The sequence below is a fragment of the Micromys minutus genome (genome assembly GCF_963924665.1).
Source record: "Micromys minutus genome assembly, chromosome: 15".
NCBI lineage: Eukaryota > Metazoa > Chordata > Mammalia > Rodentia > Muridae > Micromys > Micromys minutus.
The window spans coordinates 27,329,900-27,352,300 of NC_137984.1; the positions used below are offsets into that span (position 1 = coordinate 27,329,900).

A 22,401-nucleotide genomic window follows, 5' to 3' on the forward strand; every position below is an offset into this window, starting at 1 on the left:
GGGACTTTCGACACCTTAGGATGCACTGCTCAGCTTCATTGGTAAGGGGGAAATGTAAAGGGGGTGGGGATGTTACACACTGAGCAGCTTCTAACCCCTTCTATCCCTCACTCTCACTTCCAGGGAACACCCGGCCGTCAGTATGGCAGGCTTCAGAACATCCTGCATCAAGAATTCTGTGCTGGTTTTCCACTTGTGTTCATTTTCCCTCTTGACACATTTGTACTCCCTGGTCAGGTTTCCAAAACTCTAGCACCAATAACCTTATAATCAATACTTTATGTTCTTACAACTAGAAGGGAAACAAAACAAAACAAAACAAAACAAAAAAACCCTTCTTTACTGTACTTTCAGCAGTGTCAGGTCCACACAATCTGATGCTTGTTCAAGTTGTTATTTTTCAGTCATGACTCATCAGAAAGGCAAGTTTGAGTTACAAACGACTTTTGCACGTGTACCTCTTCCCTGAACCAGGTGGCCGCATCACTCGTGAAACAATGTAACCTTAATGACTGAGACCATCCAGAAGGCCAGGTCTGTTCCTCTCCAGCTTAACCACACTTGTATTGTAGGTTCTTCTTCCCTGTAGCCCTAGGAAGGAGAACACTAGTTTCTGTCACTGCTACTGTTGAGTGAGGTCCAGAGGAGGAAGGAGCTCAGAACTGGATGAGTTCCAGCCAGTGATGGGTGGCAGAGGGGACCTGCACTCCTGACTTCTGGAGGCAGATAAAATATTACACTGATAACTATGCTATACCCAGAGATGGACCAGAGAAGCAGCCTGGGATTTGGGTTACTTTAGAATAGCATTGATGAGATCGTGGTGGGTGGTCCTGTAAGATGTCAACCAGCAAGAGCAGAATGTACATCAAGTACTATGTCACCTGCCTGGCCTCCCAAGATACTTACACTGGAGCGTGGATTTTAAGTATGTACGAGGAATAAAAGCAATCCTATTCAAGGCTGAAGAACGCTACTTAAGTCAGAAAGAATTAAAACATTTATTGGGCATAAATATATTACATATACACTACAGATACAGTTAGGTATTACATATAGCATAGTATTTGCAAAATCTATACATTAAAATTGATATGGCAGTTTTAATACAATGTATATGAAATAATCTAAAATTTACAAGACAGGAAAACATGATTATTTTTATTTCTCCTAAAGTTGAAAAGCTTGGAATGTATGTCCAACAGTGAGGTAAAACATTTTGTCTTTCAATTTAAAGAATTGTGCAAGGATAACATTCAAACACATTCTATTAGGGCACTTGTCAAATTTGACACAAATACTGAATGATTGTAGCCAAAGAGACAGGGTCAGAAAACTGTCAACATCTCAAGTTTGATAGGAACAAGGCAGGTAATATGCAAAATAGCCTTTAAAAAAGGTTGCTTTTTAAACATTTTCTCTGAGGACGAAGGGCAGTTTGCTTCAGATGACTGGACTTTCTTGTGTCAGGGATGCATTTGATATACAGAGAAGCATCAGAGCATCGGGAAGCCACTTGCTTATTCCTACGCATGGCAAGGTTCGCAGAGAAGGTCAACAGAACATTTATTGTCCTTTCTAACGGCAATATGTATAGCTCTACACCCACAGCACACACACGGGTCTGTGAGAGAATGGTGCCAGACAGAAGAGACTATAATGAATACCGAATCATGGAATAAAGTGCCGTCTGCTCGTGTGTCACACGCTTCAGCTTTCTCATGGCAACAGAGTACTGAAATCTCTGGAAGACCAAAGAGATTCTGGCCTGAAGTATAATTTCCTTTATAACGATTCAACCATTTCACGGGATTCTTTGCAGCAGCAGTGCTGAAGTGTTATTTGTTTTTGTTTTTATTTTAAAAAAGGACTCTCCCGGTGAAGAGCTTTAAAAATTATTCCACCGAATTTGCCTTCACCCACTTGCGACTTTCTCAGGGAATGCAGATATGACGTCACAGTGGGCCAAACGACACACGTCGAGGGAAGGGTGAGCTTCTGAAGCCAGAGCTTTGGCAAATACATATAGTTACCTTGATACCATCAGTGTACAAGTCTAGTTACACTAATTATCATAGTCAATAACAAAATACAGAACTCCCTAGTACATAGCTGTATCAATATAGGCACGCAACAATGCACTGACCTTAGCAGTCTTCCAGGAGATGAATATGGTTTCTGGGTACATGTAAACCTTTCAATCACTGATAATGGATTTCTTTTTGGCATTTATTGAATTAGATGCTCTTATCTTTAAAAACACAAGAAAACATCAGAAGGCTAATACTACAGATGTTGCCAAGGAACTAAACTGACCTAAAATTACAAAAGTATAAAACACACAAAATATAACATGCTAGGAGGGCAAATTAGTACATAAGTACATTAAAAAAATTTACAATAAATAAAGATTGCACTGTGATTGGCATTTAAAGTACTGTATGCAGAATATAGTATAAATAAACCCAAAACAAAATAATGTTGGTTTCCCCATGACTTTGGTATGGGAATATTGTACAGGGTACTTACTGCATCATAGACAACACAGACCAAGCACAATCGCTATGATCAAAAAAAAAAAAAAAAAACAAAAAAAACCAAGGAGCAAAAATATACAAAAAACCAGGAAGAGGGGATTGGCTGTCTCTGTTGCACCCTTTTGGAAAACAGTTGCACCTCCAACTCTTTAAGTGTCCCTGAGGTACTCGAACATTGTGGACTTGGTTGAGGGATCCAATGACTTTGGGTTAGAACTCATTACCTCATGACTCTAAGTGAATACATGAGCGTGATTCTCCGAACTCACATAGCACCGGTGGATCCAAGGTCTCTTAGCACTTACAGGTATGGAATCCCCAATTGATTTGATTTCTCATCCATGGGAAAACAGGCACAGAGAGGTCACAAAGCAAATGTGACAGATCCAGGGAGAGAATCTGGTAGGCTCTGTGGCCTCCAAACACCCCATACGCACAGCCAGGTACCACCCCCTCTCTACAGGTGGCCAGATCCAGCCCGGGAAACAGAAGGACAAATGTAAATGGTTCTCTCTTACATTCTTATCTACTGCTACATTAGTATCGTGGGCACTGAAATCCTATACTGAACTTCATTCACTGACACCCCAAAGAACAGCCAAAGGCAGGTCTTTCAAATATGGTGGGCCGACATGTAAGGAGACAGCTCACAACTGCCGTGAGCTCTCGTCACATAACTCTGGTCAGACATAACAGAATATAATAACTCTAGTGATTATATTAGAAGTAGTTCTATACAAAGACAGACAGGCAAGTTAAAGCAGCTTTTAAAGTAGCCGGACAAGGAAACAACTAACTATTGCACGGTGCCCTCTTAAACTTACCGCTATGGACCGACGTGGAGACCTACAACGCCCCACCATTTATAGGTGCATCTGGTCACGTGACTTCTTAGACAGGCAACTCGTAGTGTTAAAATCATAAGGGAGACAGAGTAGTAAGACATTCTAGATTCAAGCACACACTTTGACTTAGGTGAGCTAACGGTTACAAAACCGAGTGACGTAAGAATGGTCCAGGTGGCCTCCTCCGAAGGCGCCCTGCACGTTCTCATGTGGCAACTCTCTGACAACACCGGAACCCCAGCCCTGAACTCCACACACTGTGATTCTGTTTACAGATATAGATGAGCAAGAAATGACTGTGAATATAAATTACCGAACTGTAACACACAAAAAGATCAAAGGCTTGCAAAGGACGTCAGTGGAAACAGACAGCGTCCTGGACAGCTGGAACCCCCAAGCTCGCGGGGTACACTGGCTTGCGGTGTCCGCTGCTCGCCTGCTGCTTCCTTCCCCTCTTCTTATTTATTCCTTTATTATTTAAAAAAAAAAAATCCAGTTTAATCTCTTCCTAGTTTTGCATCTCAAATAGGTGCAGCCAAACACTGTTTCCCCCTAGCTAAATGTGTAAAAGAAGTGAATAAATCGAAGAACAAAACAGCGGAAAAAGGGAGGCTCTGAGTAAATGTGTATTAAAATGTGCGGCGTCCCGCAAACCTCTGGCTGCTGATTTACTTCATTAGGAAGTACTGTAATATAAAGGCAAATAAAATGGACAGGGTCGCGAAGCCAAGCACAATGAGGGCGGCAAACTGTTCGTCGGTGGGCATCATGCCCTTCATCTTGGCATCGTCCATGCCTCCCAGGTCCCCCGTAAGCATGATCTCACGTTGTTGTAACACAAAAGCCGCGGAGGGGCTGAATGCCCCGCTGAGCTCCTGAGACGTGTCCACACAGCGGCGGCAGGCACACACACGGAACCTGTAATCTGTGTTGCTCTGGAGGCCTGAGATTTGGAATGTGGCGTCTTCTCCCTTGTACACCTTCAAAGAGAGGAAAAGCCACAGATGAGAGACTCACGACACCATGGCTGCCGCAGAGATGGCCGTGCACACCTGGCACTGAGGATGCTGGTTTAAACAAACCCCTAACAACATCTGTGTTGCTATGGAATCACCCTGTGAACTTGGAAGACAGTAAAATCCAATGACTCGTTTCTTTGCCAGCAGTGGCTGTAGCTACTGTGTTAAATAGTACAGAGACTCAGAGGCTTAATACACATAGATCTCTCTCATGTCTGGAGTAAATTAATGTTCTTAAACTGAAGCAATAACCCCTGATACTGGCGATAAAACAAAAAGGTCCTCATTACCTTTTACACATATAATTGGCTAACAGGCACAGCCAGTCTTCCGACACTGCAACATCACTTATGAAGTTTACGCTCAGGAACCATGCGGTCAAGTTACAAAACAAAACAAAACAAAACACACACACACACACACACACACACACCCACACCCCACTGTCCCTCACCCTCATAATGGATTAAGAAAGCTTATGATTTTTGGTGCACCTTACCTGTGACTGTCCTCTCCCTCTGGACTACTGGTTCGGCACATCTGTAACTTACACATGCATATGGCCACAGTCATACCCCCACCCTCACCCCAGGGGTAAGCATCAGGTTTACGACTTGCTTTGCCTGTGGTCTAAGTTCACGCTTCCCTCTCCCTAACCCGAGAGGAGGGGGGATCGATTGACTGATCATGCTTTCATGGTATGCTCAGGACCCTGCACTGTATTAATTTTCTTTTTCATGGACACTTGGATTTCTCCCAGTTTGGAGGTTTTATATTAGGGTGCCATGGACGTTTTGTGCATACCTCTGAGGTCTTAAGTTTTCACCTTTTAGGGCTGAAACTGAGGAGGAGAAAGGCTGGGTCGCAGGGCAGCCAGCCAGAACCCCGTGCCAGCCCCTGGTGTGCTGTCCTCTCCCTCCACTCGGTACCACACATCCCTCACTGCTTCAGTTTCTGCAGGTACACAGATGACATCTACCAAAGGCAGTCTGTATCTTTTCATGTATGTACATGGCATTTTAAACCCCTGTTATGCAGAGAACATGCCTTCTGCTCTGTTTCATAGGCTTTCTCTAGAACCTGGATCTAAGTCTTATGGTCGACGTACATGCTATGAAAACTTAGTCTCCCATAGTTTTGCGTTTTGTTCACCTGAAGACCCTTTGATGCAGCTCGACTTATTAAAGAATCAGCATTGAAGTCAGGTGTGGTAGCACACACCTTTAATCCCAGCAATCCAGGAGGCAGAGGTAGAGGTAGGTGGGTGGCTGGAGCTCTGAGTTTGAAGCCAGCCTCATCTACACAGCCAGTTCCAGACACCAGAGTTACACAGTGACAGGCTGTCCCAAGAAACAAAACAAAGCAAACCCTAACAAAACAAAACCAAAACCCAACACAAATGCAACTGACTTAGTGGCTTACTCTCAGAGTTCCCTGAGACCCCAATATAATCACAAAGAGGCTTACTGTGCTGGCTGCTCTTATGTCAACTTGACGCAAGTGAGAGTTATCTGACAGGAGCGAATCTCGACTGAGAACAGGCCTCCATAAGGCCTAGGCATTTTCCTAATTAGTGATTGATTTGGCACCTTCCATGGCCTCAGCATCCCTTCCTGCCTCAGGTCCCCGCCCTGTGTGGGATCTCATCCTGCCTTCCTTTGATGATGAACAGCAATATGGAAGTGTAAAAGCCAAATAAACCCTTTCCTCCCTAACTTGCTTTTTTCCTCACTGTGTTTCATCTCAGCAAAAGAAACCCTAAATAAGATACCATTTCAGGGATTTGAAAATATCAGTTTACTGAGAAACACTCATGCTTCAAATGAACGGGGGTAACAGCAGCCTGAAGGAAGCTGAGAAAGGTACCGATTTTTAGAAAATGTCAAGAAAATGATACATTAACATTATATGAAAATTTATGCTTTATATTAGGTTTAAGTAATGCAGATGGGGGTGGGGTTGGGAAGTAAGTACTGCAGCAAAACTAAGATAGGGGAGTTCTAAGGAGTGACTTATAAAGGGACGTTAGCAGACCACCCTGCCTGAGTGACCTTGTGTCTCCCCCAATCTTATTGAGGGACAACCAACATATTATTGGGAATGTAAGGGGATCTGGTATATGGCACTTGCAGAAGGAAAAGCTCAAAGACACTGACCTGGTGCTTGAATGTCTGTAAGCATCAGCCCCAGCAGTTCTTATGAGCTGTGCCTGTGTAGGGTGATTTCCCAAGGGGCTTTGAGACTCCACACTGGCTAGTCATGCCTCATAGCCCTTTGTTCTTGTTCACTCTGACAGGGCCCCATTATGAGCCTCTTCTCCTGCCTCAACTCAATTTAAGAGGCGGCGTTCCATTTAAGATTTTTTTTTTATTGAACTCACCAATCATAATATTGTAAAAATAAGTATACATGTGAAAATATTTATTTATTTTTTTCTTACCAAAGGTTATTTTTGTGCTTGCTTGGTGCTATATTTTAAACTCATTTTGAAATGTTGACTTCAAACAGGCGGCCATAAAGTATTACTCAGATAACCAAGCGAGGAATCCAAGTCTTACTCCTAAGGGAACAAGCCACATAGCTAAGATCCCTTGAACAATAGCCCCGTACATGCTGGCTCGCTGTAGGCTGCCTGAATACCTTTTCCCATGCCACCCAGCCTTCACAGTATAACCACACACTCCCCCCTCATAACTGGATGGGTGAGAGGGCAAGAGGTTTGGCAAACTGAATTTATTCTCCCAAATCCTAGGAGCTTGGGAGGCAGGTGTGTCCTCGGACATGCTGTGGCTCAGGTTGGAATGTGCTAGCCTGCAGGCTTCTTCTGTGGAGGGAGCAGCGGTGGGTGAGCTCCCCGTGCTAAGTGGATGAGACCCAGCAAGGGCGCTGTGCTGATGGCTGAGGTACCTCTAAAACGCAGAGCAACTGACCGCTGGCACTGAGCCAGGGCCTGGGTCTGCCCTCCAGGAAGCCGAGCGCAGACTTGGCTCATGGGAAATTTTAAGCAGTCGCTTATGTAAGGAGTTTTATTCACGAGACACTGAAAGGGAACTATAAACTTAAAAGTTAGCAAAAAGAATGACCGCATTGAAAGATTTCTATTTTGATCCGTTGGTTTTGGATTTGCAATGCGGTAAGTGGTTAGTTAAAGCAGCTTCTCCATTATTCGTTCTAAGTCAGTGAGACATATGCTGGACACTACAATCTGCTTTAAAAACAACTTTAAAATAGTGTGGCCAGCAGAAGCCCCTTCCTCACAACGCCCCGTGTGATAACAGGAAGGATCAATATTTATCCCAGGACTGTGTTCTGAAGATGGTACTAGATAAACATTCAGAGACATGACAATAAAGATTGTTTCCATGTGTTAACGGTTTTCTAACTGCAATAAATCTGAGCAATAATTAACAGAAAATGTTTTCTTGTAATTTGTCAACTCTGTTCTTGTCTCCAATATTTGCATCCAATATTTTGTGGTAAAAATTACTGATGTATAATTCTGCTTCCTTAGTTTTTTGTGCTGTGCAAAACCAAAAATGAGTTGCATGTATATAGAAAAGTTTTCACCCTTTCAATAATTGAAAATTCTTTAAAAACAGTTTGGCTTGGAATGTTTACTAAGGAGCAGAGAGATAAAAATTCGAATTTCAGTGTAGAATCACGAGTAAGGATTTCGTTCTTAGCTAATGATTGCCTGTGTTATTATTAATACAGGCTGCTTGTTCCACAATGAGAACAAAGGAAGCCTGAACCAAAAGAAAGCGAGAACTAAACCAACTTGAGTAGGTGCTGGGGAAGGGAACTGGGCTTGCCCGTCTCCTGCACACACGCCACTGTTGTTCCCGAAACAAATTCACCATGCAAGTGTAAATTACCCAGCCTCTAGAACCTTTCTCCTCTGTGCACAGGAGAAGCAGTTACGGATTGCTGAACTCTGCCAGTCTCAGAAAAGGAACCGGGCATCTAGGAAGCCCTACCATTCGGATCCTGGGATTAGCACTGTGAGGGAGGTGTAAGCCCCAGTGCGCAGGGCCCTGGCTCTGGGGAGGCTGCTGCATGGTAACCATTGCTTCCCGTTTGCGTTGGCTTTGCCGCTATGAATTCAAAGACTGTTGTCTATTATCCCACACATTATCCAAATAGCCTCCATTCCCTATCATCTCAGGTCAGGACAAGGAAAGGCAATACTCAAAGTTAATGCTTGCTGCACAGAGAAAGGAAGGGGAAGAAAAGAAAGTGACAGAACACCCCAGACCCAGTACAAACTGTTCCTCATCAGCTGTGTCAAATGTGACTTCTCATATGCTACTCCTGTCCTTAGCCATTTCTTGGTAAATGTGGGAAATATGTGGAATGTCTGTTTACGAAGCCTGCCTAGAATGTTCTGTTCTTGATAACAAACAACGGTCTATAGCCATTTATGGTAAGAAAATGATCTAGAGCAAATATGATTCTATCAGTACTTAGTACTCATGTATCCATGGGTCTAAATGTGTAGCACTAAACAGTGGGTTCAAAGGCTGCTCTGATAAAAATCAAACGTACTGTGTAGCTAAGCTCTGACACTGGGGACACGTACAAAAACTGAACACACCATGTTGTCCCACCTCTGCAAGGCAGACACTCACTGGGCTCTGAGAAGCGTAACGTTTTTCCAAGAACAGGTGGAAAAGCACAGTACATGGAACAAAAGGTCTGAAAAACACAGTGATGAACATGTGGTTGATGACCTACTGAGAAATGGACCGCTGCTAAGTATCAAATGAGAAAGCAAGCCATTTCCTGGCCCGCCATTGTGGAATGGAATGAAGTCTATTGCTGAATCTCGCTGGAGAACACTTCTCTGATAAGCTGGGCAATGGCTCGTGGAATGACTAACCCAGAGAGGGTAACAGGGTCAGAATGAGACAGAAATGTGATGGAGCCCAGGGCCTTTGTCCCCTTTGCCAGAAGACTGGTGGAGACTGGTGACATCATCTGCTCATGGGAATCAATACTGGCAGATGTCATACTGAAGATCAAGTTTTTGCAAGAAGTGATTAAAATAATCCAGTCATTATCTGATGCCCATATTAACAAAATATATCAAAATACCCAATAGCTTCCTGATATTTTAGGCATATCTTGTTTACAAGTATTTTAGAAATTAGGACATAAAACACCAGCAAGAAATTTGAGTAAAACTCTCAATCAGATTTTCTTCTCATGTGTATCTGGAGACTGAAAGGTGGAGAGCATGAGCCTTTACCACGGTGCCAACATTTCCCAGGACAGGTGACATTGATCTGTGCCCTATGACTTCAGCACAAATGGATTATGAGGAACGCCAAGTGAAGAACAGGCCTCACTTTCCTGACGGAATGAAGTCTTGTGTCCCGATTTCACCGAGCAGTTGATACACGTTCCAGGGGACATCACAGAAACCCTACAGTCTCTGGACCTGTTATAGTCAGTGACCCGATAGGGCGTTACCCCAGAAGAAATAAAGAATCGAGATGGGTGAAAAAGGTTAGAACCGAATTCATCATTGGCTGAATGAGAACGGTGTCTTCTCTTGAATACGTTTGACTGTGATCTTGACACATGGATGGTCATATCACCAGGAGCCCGAATCTCCATCTACCCATCTCAAGTCAGGATCTGTACTCTGACAGGTCTGCAGCTGAACAGTATGTACATTAAAGGGTGATAAGAAGGAACTCGGAGCTTCTGAGTCCCTGGCCTTAGGGTGTCCTGGTCACTTCCCTTATCCACCCATCGCCACTTCTGTAACAAAGGCAGAGAGCACACAGGACTTGGTGGCTAGGCTAAGAGGCCTTCTTCTCTGGAGTCACTTCCTTTCTCAATCACACAGACTGATGCAGGCAGATTTTACACCATTAAACACAAGTACACCACTTGAAAGTCTTTACACATTTATGCTTGGCAACTGAAAAGCTAGGAAGAACACTGGCAGATAGGAAATGAAAGGTAAATGATGCGAGCTGGTGTCCAGCTGCTTCAACCGCTGCCTGACTGACCGACTGACAGACCGACTGACCGACTAGCTAACAGGCAGCTTACTACATTGCCCATGGCTGTGCTGGAGGCAAGCAGCCAGCCTAATTCTGGGGCGTTGCACACGGGCAGACACTGGTCCTTACCTGCTTGTACTCAGATTCTCTTCCAACCAACACTTGTAGAACGTAGGTCACAGGGTCGCCTTTCATCGGTGGTACCGTCTCCCAGGAGATTTCACAGGAGTTTCCTTCTAACCGTGTCACTCGAGGTGCTGCAATACAAAACCACATGCTCAGAATGAAAGTCTCCCATCAGCAGTCCGTACTCTAACACTGTTAGTGAGACCCAGGAGAGTGTGATGGTGCTTGTGCCCAGCCTCAGAGGACCTTTACTTGTCCAGTTTCCTGTTCACCCCGCTCAGTAACCATCAAGAAAGGACCAGAAAACCCATTCATACTACTCACGGCTCATTTTCTTACTAGCTCGTTAATGAATAAGTAACCTGGGTCACAGCTTGCTTATCACCTGTTCGTCCGTCTGTCCGCCTGCCCACCCACCCACCCATCCATCCACCTGTCCATCCATCTGTCTGACTGTCTGTCTGTTTGTTGGTCCATTCACTCACCCACCCATCCATCCGTCCACCCACCCATCCATCTCCTAGGGCTGATGATCACTTTCCACAAGGTTTAGGGCATTTTCCATATGCCAGGTACTTTCTGGGTGTGGAAATAAAGATCAAGTCTGTTTCGAAGGATGCTAAAGCAATGGAAAAGGAGAAAAGAACACAACACAGGTGGCAGGGGAGGAAACTGAGCATGTGACTAACAGAAGGCACCAAGACCCAGACAACAGGCAGCACTGAGGGTTTAAAAATGTCATCCTGCATTGATAGCTGAGTTTACTCATCTATTGGCTCTGTCTCTTATATCTGAAGCTAAATTGGTCTGTAGTAAGGTACTTAAAATCAGTCCCCTCCCCTGTGTGCAGGCTGGAGATCAAACCAGTGCTAGGCAAGTTCTCTGCCAGCGAGCTACATCCTGCACCTTTAAAGTGCTACATATCTTAAGAGGAATTTCTTACGGCTTATGTCCTATTTACAGCCTAGCTCAAGACCTCTGATTTTTCTGTCTTGTAAACAGAATGTCACTTTCCCCTCTCTCCACCCACTTCTACTTTAACGTTAAATCATATGCATTTATTTTAAAGGCCGTCTTTCCTACTTGCCATTCTATAAGACATGGCATTACTTCCAAAAAATAGAAACTTTCTTTTTAAAGAGCCTATATTGGAATTACTCAGATAAAACTACATGCAGTTTATGGAAAACTAAATAAGAAATTTCACCAGACTAAGTGGAGGTGGCAATTTCCTGAATTTCCAGAGGAAGAGTCTGATCACATGGTGTTTGAGGACCCTACCCCCATGACGCAAGAGCACCATGGAATCCCTGTGCTGGTCAAGCTATTGTAAAGTGGCTCTTGCTAAGGCTCACCCTGAGAGGTGAACTTAGTTCTCCCAATGTCAGATGGACTCCAGGCTGGCAGCAACAGCCTGCAGGCACCCCTTGTAGGCACCCCTTGTAGGTTGTAGGCACCCCTTCCCCAATAAGGCACAGCACATTCAGGTTCTGTCTGTTCTAAAGCCTAGAGGTAAAGGTGTACCTAAGGGCTGGGCATTTACTGCTAAAATGGCACGTCACACAGAGAAGCGGCTGAGGTGCCTGTGGGGCAGGGAAGCAGGGTGAAGGCACATGTCTTGAAGTAGCCCTGAAATGAGCTACACCAAACCTGGCAGATCCGGAGACAGACAGGACCTATGTTTTGGTGACCCTTTACTTCTGTTTGACACTTCTCTTTGGACATAGGGGGCTTCAACTACTTCATATGAAAGCTGCCCTTAGGGTAAACACAGAGGATCTTCTCCATAGTGAGTAACAGCTCCCTGCCCCAACACACACACACACACACACACACACACACACACACACACACACACTCAGAAACACAGTGCAAGCTTTGGCCCCATTCACTATCAGCCATATAATGCATGTCTGCCACCCACTCAGTCCTAACTCTGTGACTGTAGACGTGGCAGGCTTAGAGGGCTGACCCCAGCAAGAGTGGCTCTGGCTACCCTCCTTGATTTAGATATTTGTTGTGCTGAGGGTTCTGCACGACCAGATTCCTCCAAGACAGTAAACCTGGAAGCCTTGCACACTTCAGGAGGGGCACGGACAGTTGCTGCCATGGGTTTCCAACAGTGTCCTCCACGGGGAGGATGTGTCCCCATAGGGCAGTGCTGATGTTGCCTGAATTTGCCTCTAATTTCCAGGTACTGAAGCCACCCAGAGATGGATGCCAACATGAGTGCCTATAGGGAAGGGACATGGGAACCATTTTTGGCAGTCTCTCTTAAGCCAGCTGCCACTCACGGCTAACAGACTCTCATATCAGCAACCCTTTGTCTATTATATTTGGGGATGAGAATATCTCATGACTATATTTATAAAGAATACAATAGCCCATATCTGGCATTTCGTCCAGATAACCTACCACCCAGCTTTCTTTGAGAAATTTTGATTTCATCTTGCTATTAGAAACATGGAAATGGCAGTTATGGTCAGAACTGAGTTTCCTACTTGAAGACTTAGTGGGTCTTCCCTATCCCTGGACTGTGTGTCAGGGTCTGCTTCTACACACCTTTGAGGGTGGGAGGGACACTTTTGGTTGTGCTGAAGGTATAGGTTTCTGAGAAAGGCCCCTCCCCGGCCTCGCTCGTTGCCTGGATCCTGAAGGAGTAGCAGGTAAACTCTGTCAGCCTCTGGACCTTGTAGGTGTGGCTGGGTCCTCGGTAGATGGAGATAAACCTAGAGAGAGAAAGGAGCAGAATCCATCAACCGCCCGAGTGTCTCTTGGTGATAAATTGTGATGCAAACCCAAGGAAAGACTGGGTCTACCTCGTCGAGTGCCTCCTGCCACCTGAAGCACCTAGCTGCTATGGACTGTTGTCTAATGTTCAAGGAAACACACAAGTGTATCTTTATGGTTAGTGGTAACTCACCTTCCATTATGTATTTGGCCATGAGGTTACTGTTTGTTCATTGGGCACTGGAGAAATAAGATGTCTACTTACTCAGTTTCCAAATAACAGATGTTTAGACATTCTTTAACAGCTTATCTTTATTTATACAGGGCCTCATAGACCCCTTCCCTAAGTTAGCAAAAAGACATCTATGACCATGTGTCTTTGAGAAAATACATAAAAAGACAAAAGGTACCTTGTTCAGAATTATCAGCGGGGCAATTAAAATAACAGGAAAAAAATGACATGGGCCAGCCGGGCAGTTTTGACTGGTAGATTTTGATTTATCATTTGGTCTAAGACTAATATTTCTTTAATAACTAAAATATTTTTAAAGACTTCAATTTACAATTTGTATGTATGCCTTATGTATATGGGCATGCACAAAGAAACCAAAGGACAATTCAGTACAGCTGGTTCTCTTCCCTTTCTGCATAGGTAGCGAGGGTGTCCACCCATTGAGCCATCTTGCTGATCCTTAATGTCCTCATGAAGCACAATTACATAAAGCATGGATTTAAAAAGTAATACCTTGTACTTTAGGTATGTCCTTGGCTTCTCTCAAAAACTAAACTCTTCCCCACCCTGTGAAACTGGAGCAGGCTGTAAAATGCATGTCTGCCACTCCATAACTGCATGGTTTTGATTATGTAATTTCTCATGAGTTCTGAGAACCAACACTGAGTAATTCCAAGCACGTGGTCCTGGTCCTGTCCAGCGTTCCCTCCGCATCGGAGGATACCTCGGTCCTCAGGAGTACCGGGAGACGCTCACTGACAGAATATTCCATGTCTGACTGGCACTGGTTTGGCTCAGGGAGGAGAATCCGTACACTCATTTAGCAGTCACTGCTGGACATCTGGTGTGTGGTAAGCTCTTGGGGACCTGGAGTTGAGCGGGGGCCCACCCTGAAGGTGTGCTGGCCCTGTGTGAGGGTGCGGGTTCTGGAGGGCAGTAGCAGCTTTGCTGTGTGGAAATAGGAGAGAGGGGTAATGAGATATAGATTGGCAACAACTGGAAGAGAAAAAAGCCACATCAGTCAACATCACTGTGTAACATCCAGGCCCTCTCTAACCTTAGTAATTGAATTCTTAAGCCCTGGCGGTCCACTTAATGTTCTGTGTGTTTGCTTCGGGAGGCAGTGTCTTTTACTGAAGGCTGAACATCGTTAATTTCAAGGAAAGCCAGAGTCCAGGTTGAAACCCACAAATAACCATGGCAACCTGCTTAGCACGCTCGACACATTACTGCCCTAATGAAGACACCCAGCTAATGGAGAGGCAAGCGGCTACTTATTAACTCGGCTCACCTGGGCTAAACTCACCAGCGGGAGTAATTGCCCTTAATTGTATCACAAATGGAAGTCAAGGCTTAAAAAGTGCCACTCTTAAATCTCCATTATGGAGCCGGCGAACTCAGCTTTTAAGTTTGGAGGACTGTTTGCAGCCCTGCCGTACTCCAAGGACAGCACTTCCCCTAGACAACAGGTGTGATTCCTATCTGTGCCAATGTTCAATTATATACCTAGGCAGAAGCACTCAAAGCCGCTAAGAAGTTCACTGAGGGCAAACTCGGGGATCTGATTTCACACTATGATCCAAACTGAGCAAGAGGCATGTGTAGGATTCTCAAGTACCTCCACACGGGCTTCTACACTCTCTGGTCCTTTCGTTTCTTGAGCTCTCGTGTGGCAGTGTGCTTAACTGGCACCCCAACTTACAAAAAAAAGCCCAGCGGTGATGGCACATGGACAAACGTGTCTTCGGCAGTTCACCTACTGCCTTCGGTTCCGAGACGGTGTTACCCACGTCTGTGAGAAGAGCTGTTACTAGGGAGCAAGCTGCTACGGAGTGAGGGGGATTTTGGAGCCCTCAGCCTGGAGAGCTGCAGGGATGATGTGGAAGCATCTTGCTTGCACGGATGAAAGACTCTGGGCACCACAGAGGTCAGGTGGGGACACTGGGCCTCTGGGATAGCGAGCTGGGTTCTGGTTCCACAATTCCTTGTGGAAGGAGCCGAGAATGTCAGGAAAGTGGCTAATTCTCCCTCTTCAGGGCTCGCCTTGTTCAGCTGCCTACTCTGGCAGAGACACCTCGGCTGGGGTGTTCAGTGAAACCCACTGCTGCTTTGCCTGGTCTCCATCCCCAGAAAGAGGGTAAGGGAAGCGTTCCAGGGGGAGAAGGCTTCTTCTTAGCCTTAAACTGTGTATGAAAACGGGTGGACTGGGGGGGGGGGGCAACTAGTTCCTACATCATGCATTTAGCCAGTTACAGTTTGTGAGGGAAGGCAAAATGGCAGACACAGCCCAGGCTTGCCCCCAAGTGAAGTGGGGCTGGCCTGGGAGGAAAAACAAAAACTCCTAGGGTTTGGGACAAAACAGCCAAACAATTAACAGTATTAGTGTCACACAGGTCCAAGTCAGGAGGCCCGACTGATGATGGAGGATGTGACGGCTGATGCTTTCTGAGGACTTTTCTCCTCATCTTACTAGGGGAGGGAGGTATGGCCACATGGAGATGTCACAGACGCACATGGCAGGTGTGTGCGTTCACTGAAAGTCCCACTTCTCTCAGTCCACACCACAGTCTACAGGTTTCTCCAGCCATTTCTTACTTTCAAAGGAGAAAGAGGCGGGCACAGAGAAAGTGGGGAGGGACTTCGGTGTGAGCTGTGCGGAAGACGGCGGCACAGGGCCTGCCATGTCTTGCTCGTTCATGTGTGATTTCACGGTCTTTCACTATTTTCAACAAGTGAACTCATTAAACGAAGGCATTCTCGTCCATATCCACATCGACACAGGAATCAGAAAGTGAGCTCCTTATAAAGTCCTGCCTCTCAATTCTGGTTTTCTGAAAATATGATATTCTCAGGATAACAGCCAATTTGATACTTTTAAAGGATTTCAGTCGGAAAACTGTAAAGGGGTAAACAGCTTTGTTTCTCTATACCCCTCAGAGCAAGGCACTTGAACCAGTCCCGTGGACTGGTCCCGTGGACCCTGACACTAGCAAGCTGTGTAGGCTCTCGCTCTCCAAGCTCCTCGTCTGCACAAGTCAAAAGCAGACGGAGCTGCAGCAGGGTTTCAGTGGGTACAGAAGGCGGTAAAGCTAGTTTTGCCACGTAACAATCATTCCATCCGTATTAGTCATCTTGTGTGCCCCTGTGCACGTACCATCTCTGTGTGCCAGAGGCCAGCTTTTGGTGCCTTCTGCTGCGGGGCACCTCACTACCCAGAGCTCACCTTTATGACTGGGTTGGCTAAGACGACAGAGGTTTAGTTCTATGGTTTTGAGTCATTTCCTCTAGTGCTGGGACCAAACCCGGGAGCTTAACCAGTAAGCTAAACCCTGAACTCCAAAGCAGAGGTTTAGAACTGGCCCTGTTTTAGCTCCCAAGACACCATCTTGGACACCTTGTGTGGCCACAGGATGATTTTCCTTTCTCTGGGTGGAAAGCTGGCTATGTGGGAGGAGAGGAAATTCTAGGCAGACCAGGCCACTGTACTAACTAGCCTCAGACATGACAATGGGCCCTCATCAGCGATGCTGGAATCTTCCTCATGCTTAGGTCTGCCAGGGAATGTGGGCAGGGACACCGTGACACTGTGGTGGCATTCAATGTGAAGCAGGCGTACCGAATGCCTGACACACGTGAGGCCTCAGGTAAGTGACTGACTCAGATCCTGAGTGTCTTTCCTGAACGACAACACCTACAGGGTAACAAACGTGTGTGGGACTTGCCAGTGTGCTGGTGACTTAAAGACAGCGCACCTCTCTGCTCAGGGCAATGACACGCTTCTTTGAGAGTGTACTGGATGCATGTCCTCATTTACTGTAATAACTCAGAGATGTCCGAGAACAACAGTGAGAAGGAACTCAAAGGCGAAGGTGAGTTCGACTTCCTTGTGGCCCACCACCTGGAACCCTTCTGGTGGGCTGAAAATGAGGAGGCTGTGGATACGGGGGAAGGGGGGTGGGGAGATCTCTGCACCTTCTCAATTTTGCAGGGAACCTAAACAGTCTTACAAATAAAGACAACAAAAAAGTACTCGGAGAAAGTTCTCCATTTCCGTGAATATAAATATGTTTGGGTCCTAGTCCTCCAGGGATGCAGGGAGGGAGAAGGGCAGTCCCAGGAGCCCGTGCAGAAACCTCAGCCAGAGAGCAGAACTGGTGGCCTTCACCATGGACCTTAACGAGTCAGACAAGAAGCTCAACTCCAGACAGTCCTAACAACTGCACTTGCTTGACAGGAAATGCAATCTAAATGAAAGAATCAGAAAACTCCACGACAGAAAACACATCAGCAGACTTCGGACAAGCCTCAGGAAAGCTCAGGAGAGCCACACTCCTTAGCTCGGTGTTTCAGGCTTGAACCTTCACTGTCAGAGGGATGTGCTGGCATCAAGTAAAACTGATAAAAATCAATTCAGCTGTATCACATACTTAAAGTGTTCTTTTACTTTAAATCATTGGTGGGCAAAGGAAAACCATGCAGAAATAATTTCTTTTTAAATATTTTCTTAAAAACAGTTTTTTTTTTTGAAAGAACTATCCATAAATTCTCTGAATAGCTCAAATCCCAAATAGGTTGTGGAAAAGCACCTAGTGTTAAGGGGTTTTGTTCGTATTCCCTTGCTGCTTCCGTAGTCTTTAGGCTGACGACAGTTCATGGATATTAACCACGAAGCATGAGTAACCTGTTGACCTAACATGGCCTGGAGTTCACAAAAGGCCTCGGTGGTGCCCACCCTTCCAAACACGTTTCACAACAGCCACGGCTGTTCACAGAGTCAGTACAGCTGTGTTTATTAACACGGGGTCATCAGCAGCTTTCCTTCCTTTCCATGGGCTCTGGGGAAGAAGGGGAGGGGGTGTGTGCATGCATGTGTGTGTGAGTGTGTATGTGTGTGTGCGTGTGCATGCATGTGTGTGAGTGTGCATGTGTGTGTGTGTGTGCGTGTGAGCATTTCCTATGTCATGCAATTGGTGTATGGAAATAGAAGATATTAAAAACATGGACAGCAAATGCCCCACTGTGCCAGGAACACAGAGTCCTACTACTCTATGTAGAAGCAGGTTGTCACAGATGGCACCGTGTGGGGACACCTCAGGCAGGGAATCCATTTCCTAGACTAATGCTGATACTGATTAGCCTCCCTGTTTATATGAATACTGCCAGAAGCAAACGGTAAAAAGGGTTAAATTAACCTCTATTCCTGGTTGTGTATTGTCTTCCGACTTGTGAATTAACTAGACTATAACACAATTTTGGTTAATGAATTGGAATTTTCTACTTCCCTGTGAAAAGGAATAAAATTCCATTATATTTAATGAAGTCAATTCAAGTTTTTCAGATTTATTTACCTTATGTTTGCCCATATGAATAAATGTGCACCACATACATGCTTGGTGTCCACAGATTCCGGAAAAGGGCACCAGATCCTCTGGAACTGGAACTATACATGGGCTGTATCGGTGTTGGAACTCAAACCCAGGTCCTCCAGAAGAGGAGCCAGTACTTTTAACTGTTGAGACATCTTTTCAGCACCAGTATTAGCCAACTTTTTTTTTATAAGTAAAGAAGTGAATGGAAACCCTATGCTTACATCTCATTATCTAAACTGCATTTTGGACATTGATACATTCAAAGAGAAATTCACTTACATTCGTAGAAAGACACACTCACTCACTGTTTTCAATGTTCTTCTCTGAAACTCCAAACTTCCCAGATTTCTGTGTGGTTTCAAATACATGGAATAAACCCTGCCTTTGAGCATGTGGGTGCCAGAGTTTTCCAGATGTTTATCCATGTCTACTGCACTGGCCTTGCCTTAAGGCAGTGAGGGCATGGATTTTTATTTTAGTTATTTATAAAGTAACTCGGAGGAAAAGCCCATTATCAATTCTATTCAGGGTCCAATTAGACCTCAAGTCAGTAATTTATCATACTCAGCCCCGATTCTTCCAAGGCATTTTGGCCTGAAGCTGAGCAAGCTATCAGTAGTTTTTATTTTTTATGATGAATCTTTATGGTTTTCTTCTAAGACACTAAAATGTCTCTAAAATATTTTTCGTCTATTAATTAGGGATTGGAGCTCCAGGCATTATTATATGTGTACTGGGAAACTCAGGTAAAAAGCAGTCTAGGCATACATCACCGGTCACCTGAAAATTCAGAAGCAGGTCTAGGGTTAGGCCAGAGATCTGAATTGGGTGTTGAGGACTGCAGCTACCAGTGGGTATTGAAAGAAGTGCAATAAGCCGTTTTTTCCCCAGTAAGGATGATCCCTCTGAGCAAAGAAATGAAGGAAAGCAGTGTCAAGAATGTGGGCTGGGCTCTGGACCTAACAGCTGATCATTTAAACTAGCCATGCGTCTTGAGAACAGAAGCAGGACTAGGCCGTGCAATGGAGAAACACGGGGCAGTTCGTCTTGCCCTTTAGCCCTGCTCCTTAGTTCCCAACGTGCATTTTTCTGGAGTTTAAAGAAACCCTGAGGCCAAAAAGACACAGGTGTTTTGTTATCAGTAAAAATCAACAGGCAGTAACACTTACAGCAACACAGAGCTCCCAGCATCCCCAGTGGCTGGGGTGTGGGGTGTGTGTGTGTGTGTGTGTGTGTGTGTGTGTGTGTGTGTGTGTGTGTGTGTGTGTGTGTCAGAGGTTAACAGCTGACACAGGAGAGCAGACCCCTTCCCCTGCCCAACTGTTCTGGAGCCTTCTCTGAAAAACATTGGCTGGCTGATCAAAACCCTGAGCAACAGATTAACCATAAACACATTCCTGGAATTTACAGTCCTCCTGCTTCCGTACTGTGCACAATTACTAAGAACACAGGCGGGTGAGGGTTGGGGCTCAACATCAGCCCCAATTTCACTAGAACAGGCAACATTTTATCTCAGAGACACAGACAGATACATCTTCAGAAGTGTTAGGACAGCACTGTGACCTGCAGCCTCTGAGCTGGCCCTGTCTCTCCAGTGGGGTATTAGGTTAACTTGGCTTCATAAGAATGTTTACTTAGGGTGTGTATTTTTCTTGCATAGCACAGGAACCAGAACTATTCAGATCTTCTGTGCTGGATCTGTTAAGAAAAATAGACCTAATCGCCGCAAGGCCAAACTAATCTAATTTTTGCTTTTCTATTAAAATTAAAATCTCTTGTACTGTCTGTTCAGTGTTTAATGCTAATTCATTTTCTCAGCAAGATCAGATCAACTCCTGCAGATATACCACGGACCTCATGAGGCCCAGCATACAGTACTAATTCAAGAAAAAAAAAAAACCTGCTAGTTGAATAATCATAATTCAAACGCTAGATACAGACTGGGTCCTCTAGACATGAAGCTGCGGTCAGGCTGCCTCATGAACATACACCAGGAATCCTGCAGACCAAAGGCTTGAATACACAGGAAATAAATATCCCAACTAAGAGGCAACACCAACTTTTAACACAGTAAGTTAAGTCAGGCAAGCTGCAGGTATTCTTGATAGATTTACTATGAGGCAAGGCTTTGGGCCAAACTGACTTTCAGGATTTCTACTGTTTACAGTAAAGAGAAGATGGGGAGGGAGAAAGGATGGGAGGGAGCGGAGGGGGTATACTACAATATTTCACTTTTCATTCAAAGAATTAAATGTGAAGATGTTCCTAGTACCTGGCGCTTTACTTGTTTTCTTTCAGAAAGCTTAAAATATATTTGTGTGTGTGTGTGGGGGGCCTCATATGGAGGCCAGAAGTCTACAGTAGCACTATCCTCAGAATAGCTGTCAGCCTTCTTTCTTAGCCACAGGGCCTGTCCCTGGCACCCAATGGCAGTAGACTTGCTGGGTAGTGAGCTCAAGGGCCCTCTTGTCTCCACCTCTGCAGTGCTGCATTAGCCAAGTGTGGTATGCATGCCTAGAATCTCAGCTCTTGGGAGGTTGAGGCAGAAGGAACAGAAGTTTAGGGCCCTTGGCTATAGAGTGCATTGAAGGTCATCTTGGGACAGACATGGAACTATCTCAAAGACAAAGAAGGAAGGAAAGACAGACAGACAGACAGACACACACACACACACAATGCTCAAAGGGCTGCGACATAGTCAAGTTTTCTCCTTGATCACGAGTCAAGAGCTGAGGTTAAAGGCTTGATTCGAAGGGCTGTTGATGAGCCCTTGCTCCAGACACTGAGGAAGGTCATCTTCAAACGAAAGTCAGGCTGTCCTCATCCTGTTAAATCCCAGGAAAACTACTCCACAAATAGAATAAGAATGTATTGCTCAGGACTCACATCACTTTAATAACTTTCTCAGAGCCCTGACAAATTTAATTTAGAAAAGATAAATTTGGACTCCAGCTCATAAAATTAAGAAAAATATTGTTCCTAATGGTCAAACTTCTTAAATTGCCAGTTCTATTTAGGCAAGTGATTTATTTGATGAACAAGGCGAGCCCCAACATCTCTCTACCCCTCCTTCTTCCTACCCCGCTCTTCTCTCCCAGTAGCAAACACGCACTGACTGCTAGATTCTACACTATTTTCTGTCTGTCCTATGCAAGTGTCTCATGACAGACACACTCATTTGTACAAATTCTTCTACATCTTTTGCTCTAGGCAGAGGAACTGCTCTCAATATGGGCCACCATCTATGCAGTTTTCCTTATGAGGCACTCTTGGGTGGCAGACCCAACAAGACAGGATTATTGGAAAACAGGGAGCCTCGCTACCCAGGCTCTCCAGACTCACAGACAGACAAGTAAGGGGCCAGCATCAACCCTTCCATGCTTTGTATTTTGGGGGAACTAGAAAATATCCCGAGGAAGGTTGTTTCTGTTTCTAAGAGAAGCAGAGGTCTGGAGTGCAAAGGCGTGGGGCTACCCCCAACATGGTTGTCACTAGATGATGGCTGTGGCTAGTGCAGATACTTGCTTTT

The 22,401-nt window shown here is 45.1% G+C and overlaps 1 protein-coding gene across 1 annotated transcript in view; it reads right to left on the bottom strand.

Moving 5' to 3' along the window:
- Positions 1–982: 982 nt before the first annotated feature.
- Positions 983–22,401, bottom strand: part of FNDC3B (fibronectin type III domain containing 3B) — a 216,626-nt gene continuing 195,207 nt past the window's right edge. Inside the window, exons 23-25 of the mRNA XM_080929181.1 lie at positions 13,104–13,270; positions 10,545–10,672; positions 983–4,362 (exon numbers count right to left, since the gene is read on the bottom strand). Coding sequence (XP_080785307.1) covers positions 4,051–4,362; positions 10,545–10,672; positions 13,104–13,270 — 607 coding nt within the window. The 3' untranslated portion in view covers positions 983–4,050. The remainder of the gene's footprint in view (positions 4,363–10,544; positions 10,673–13,103; positions 13,271–22,401) is intronic.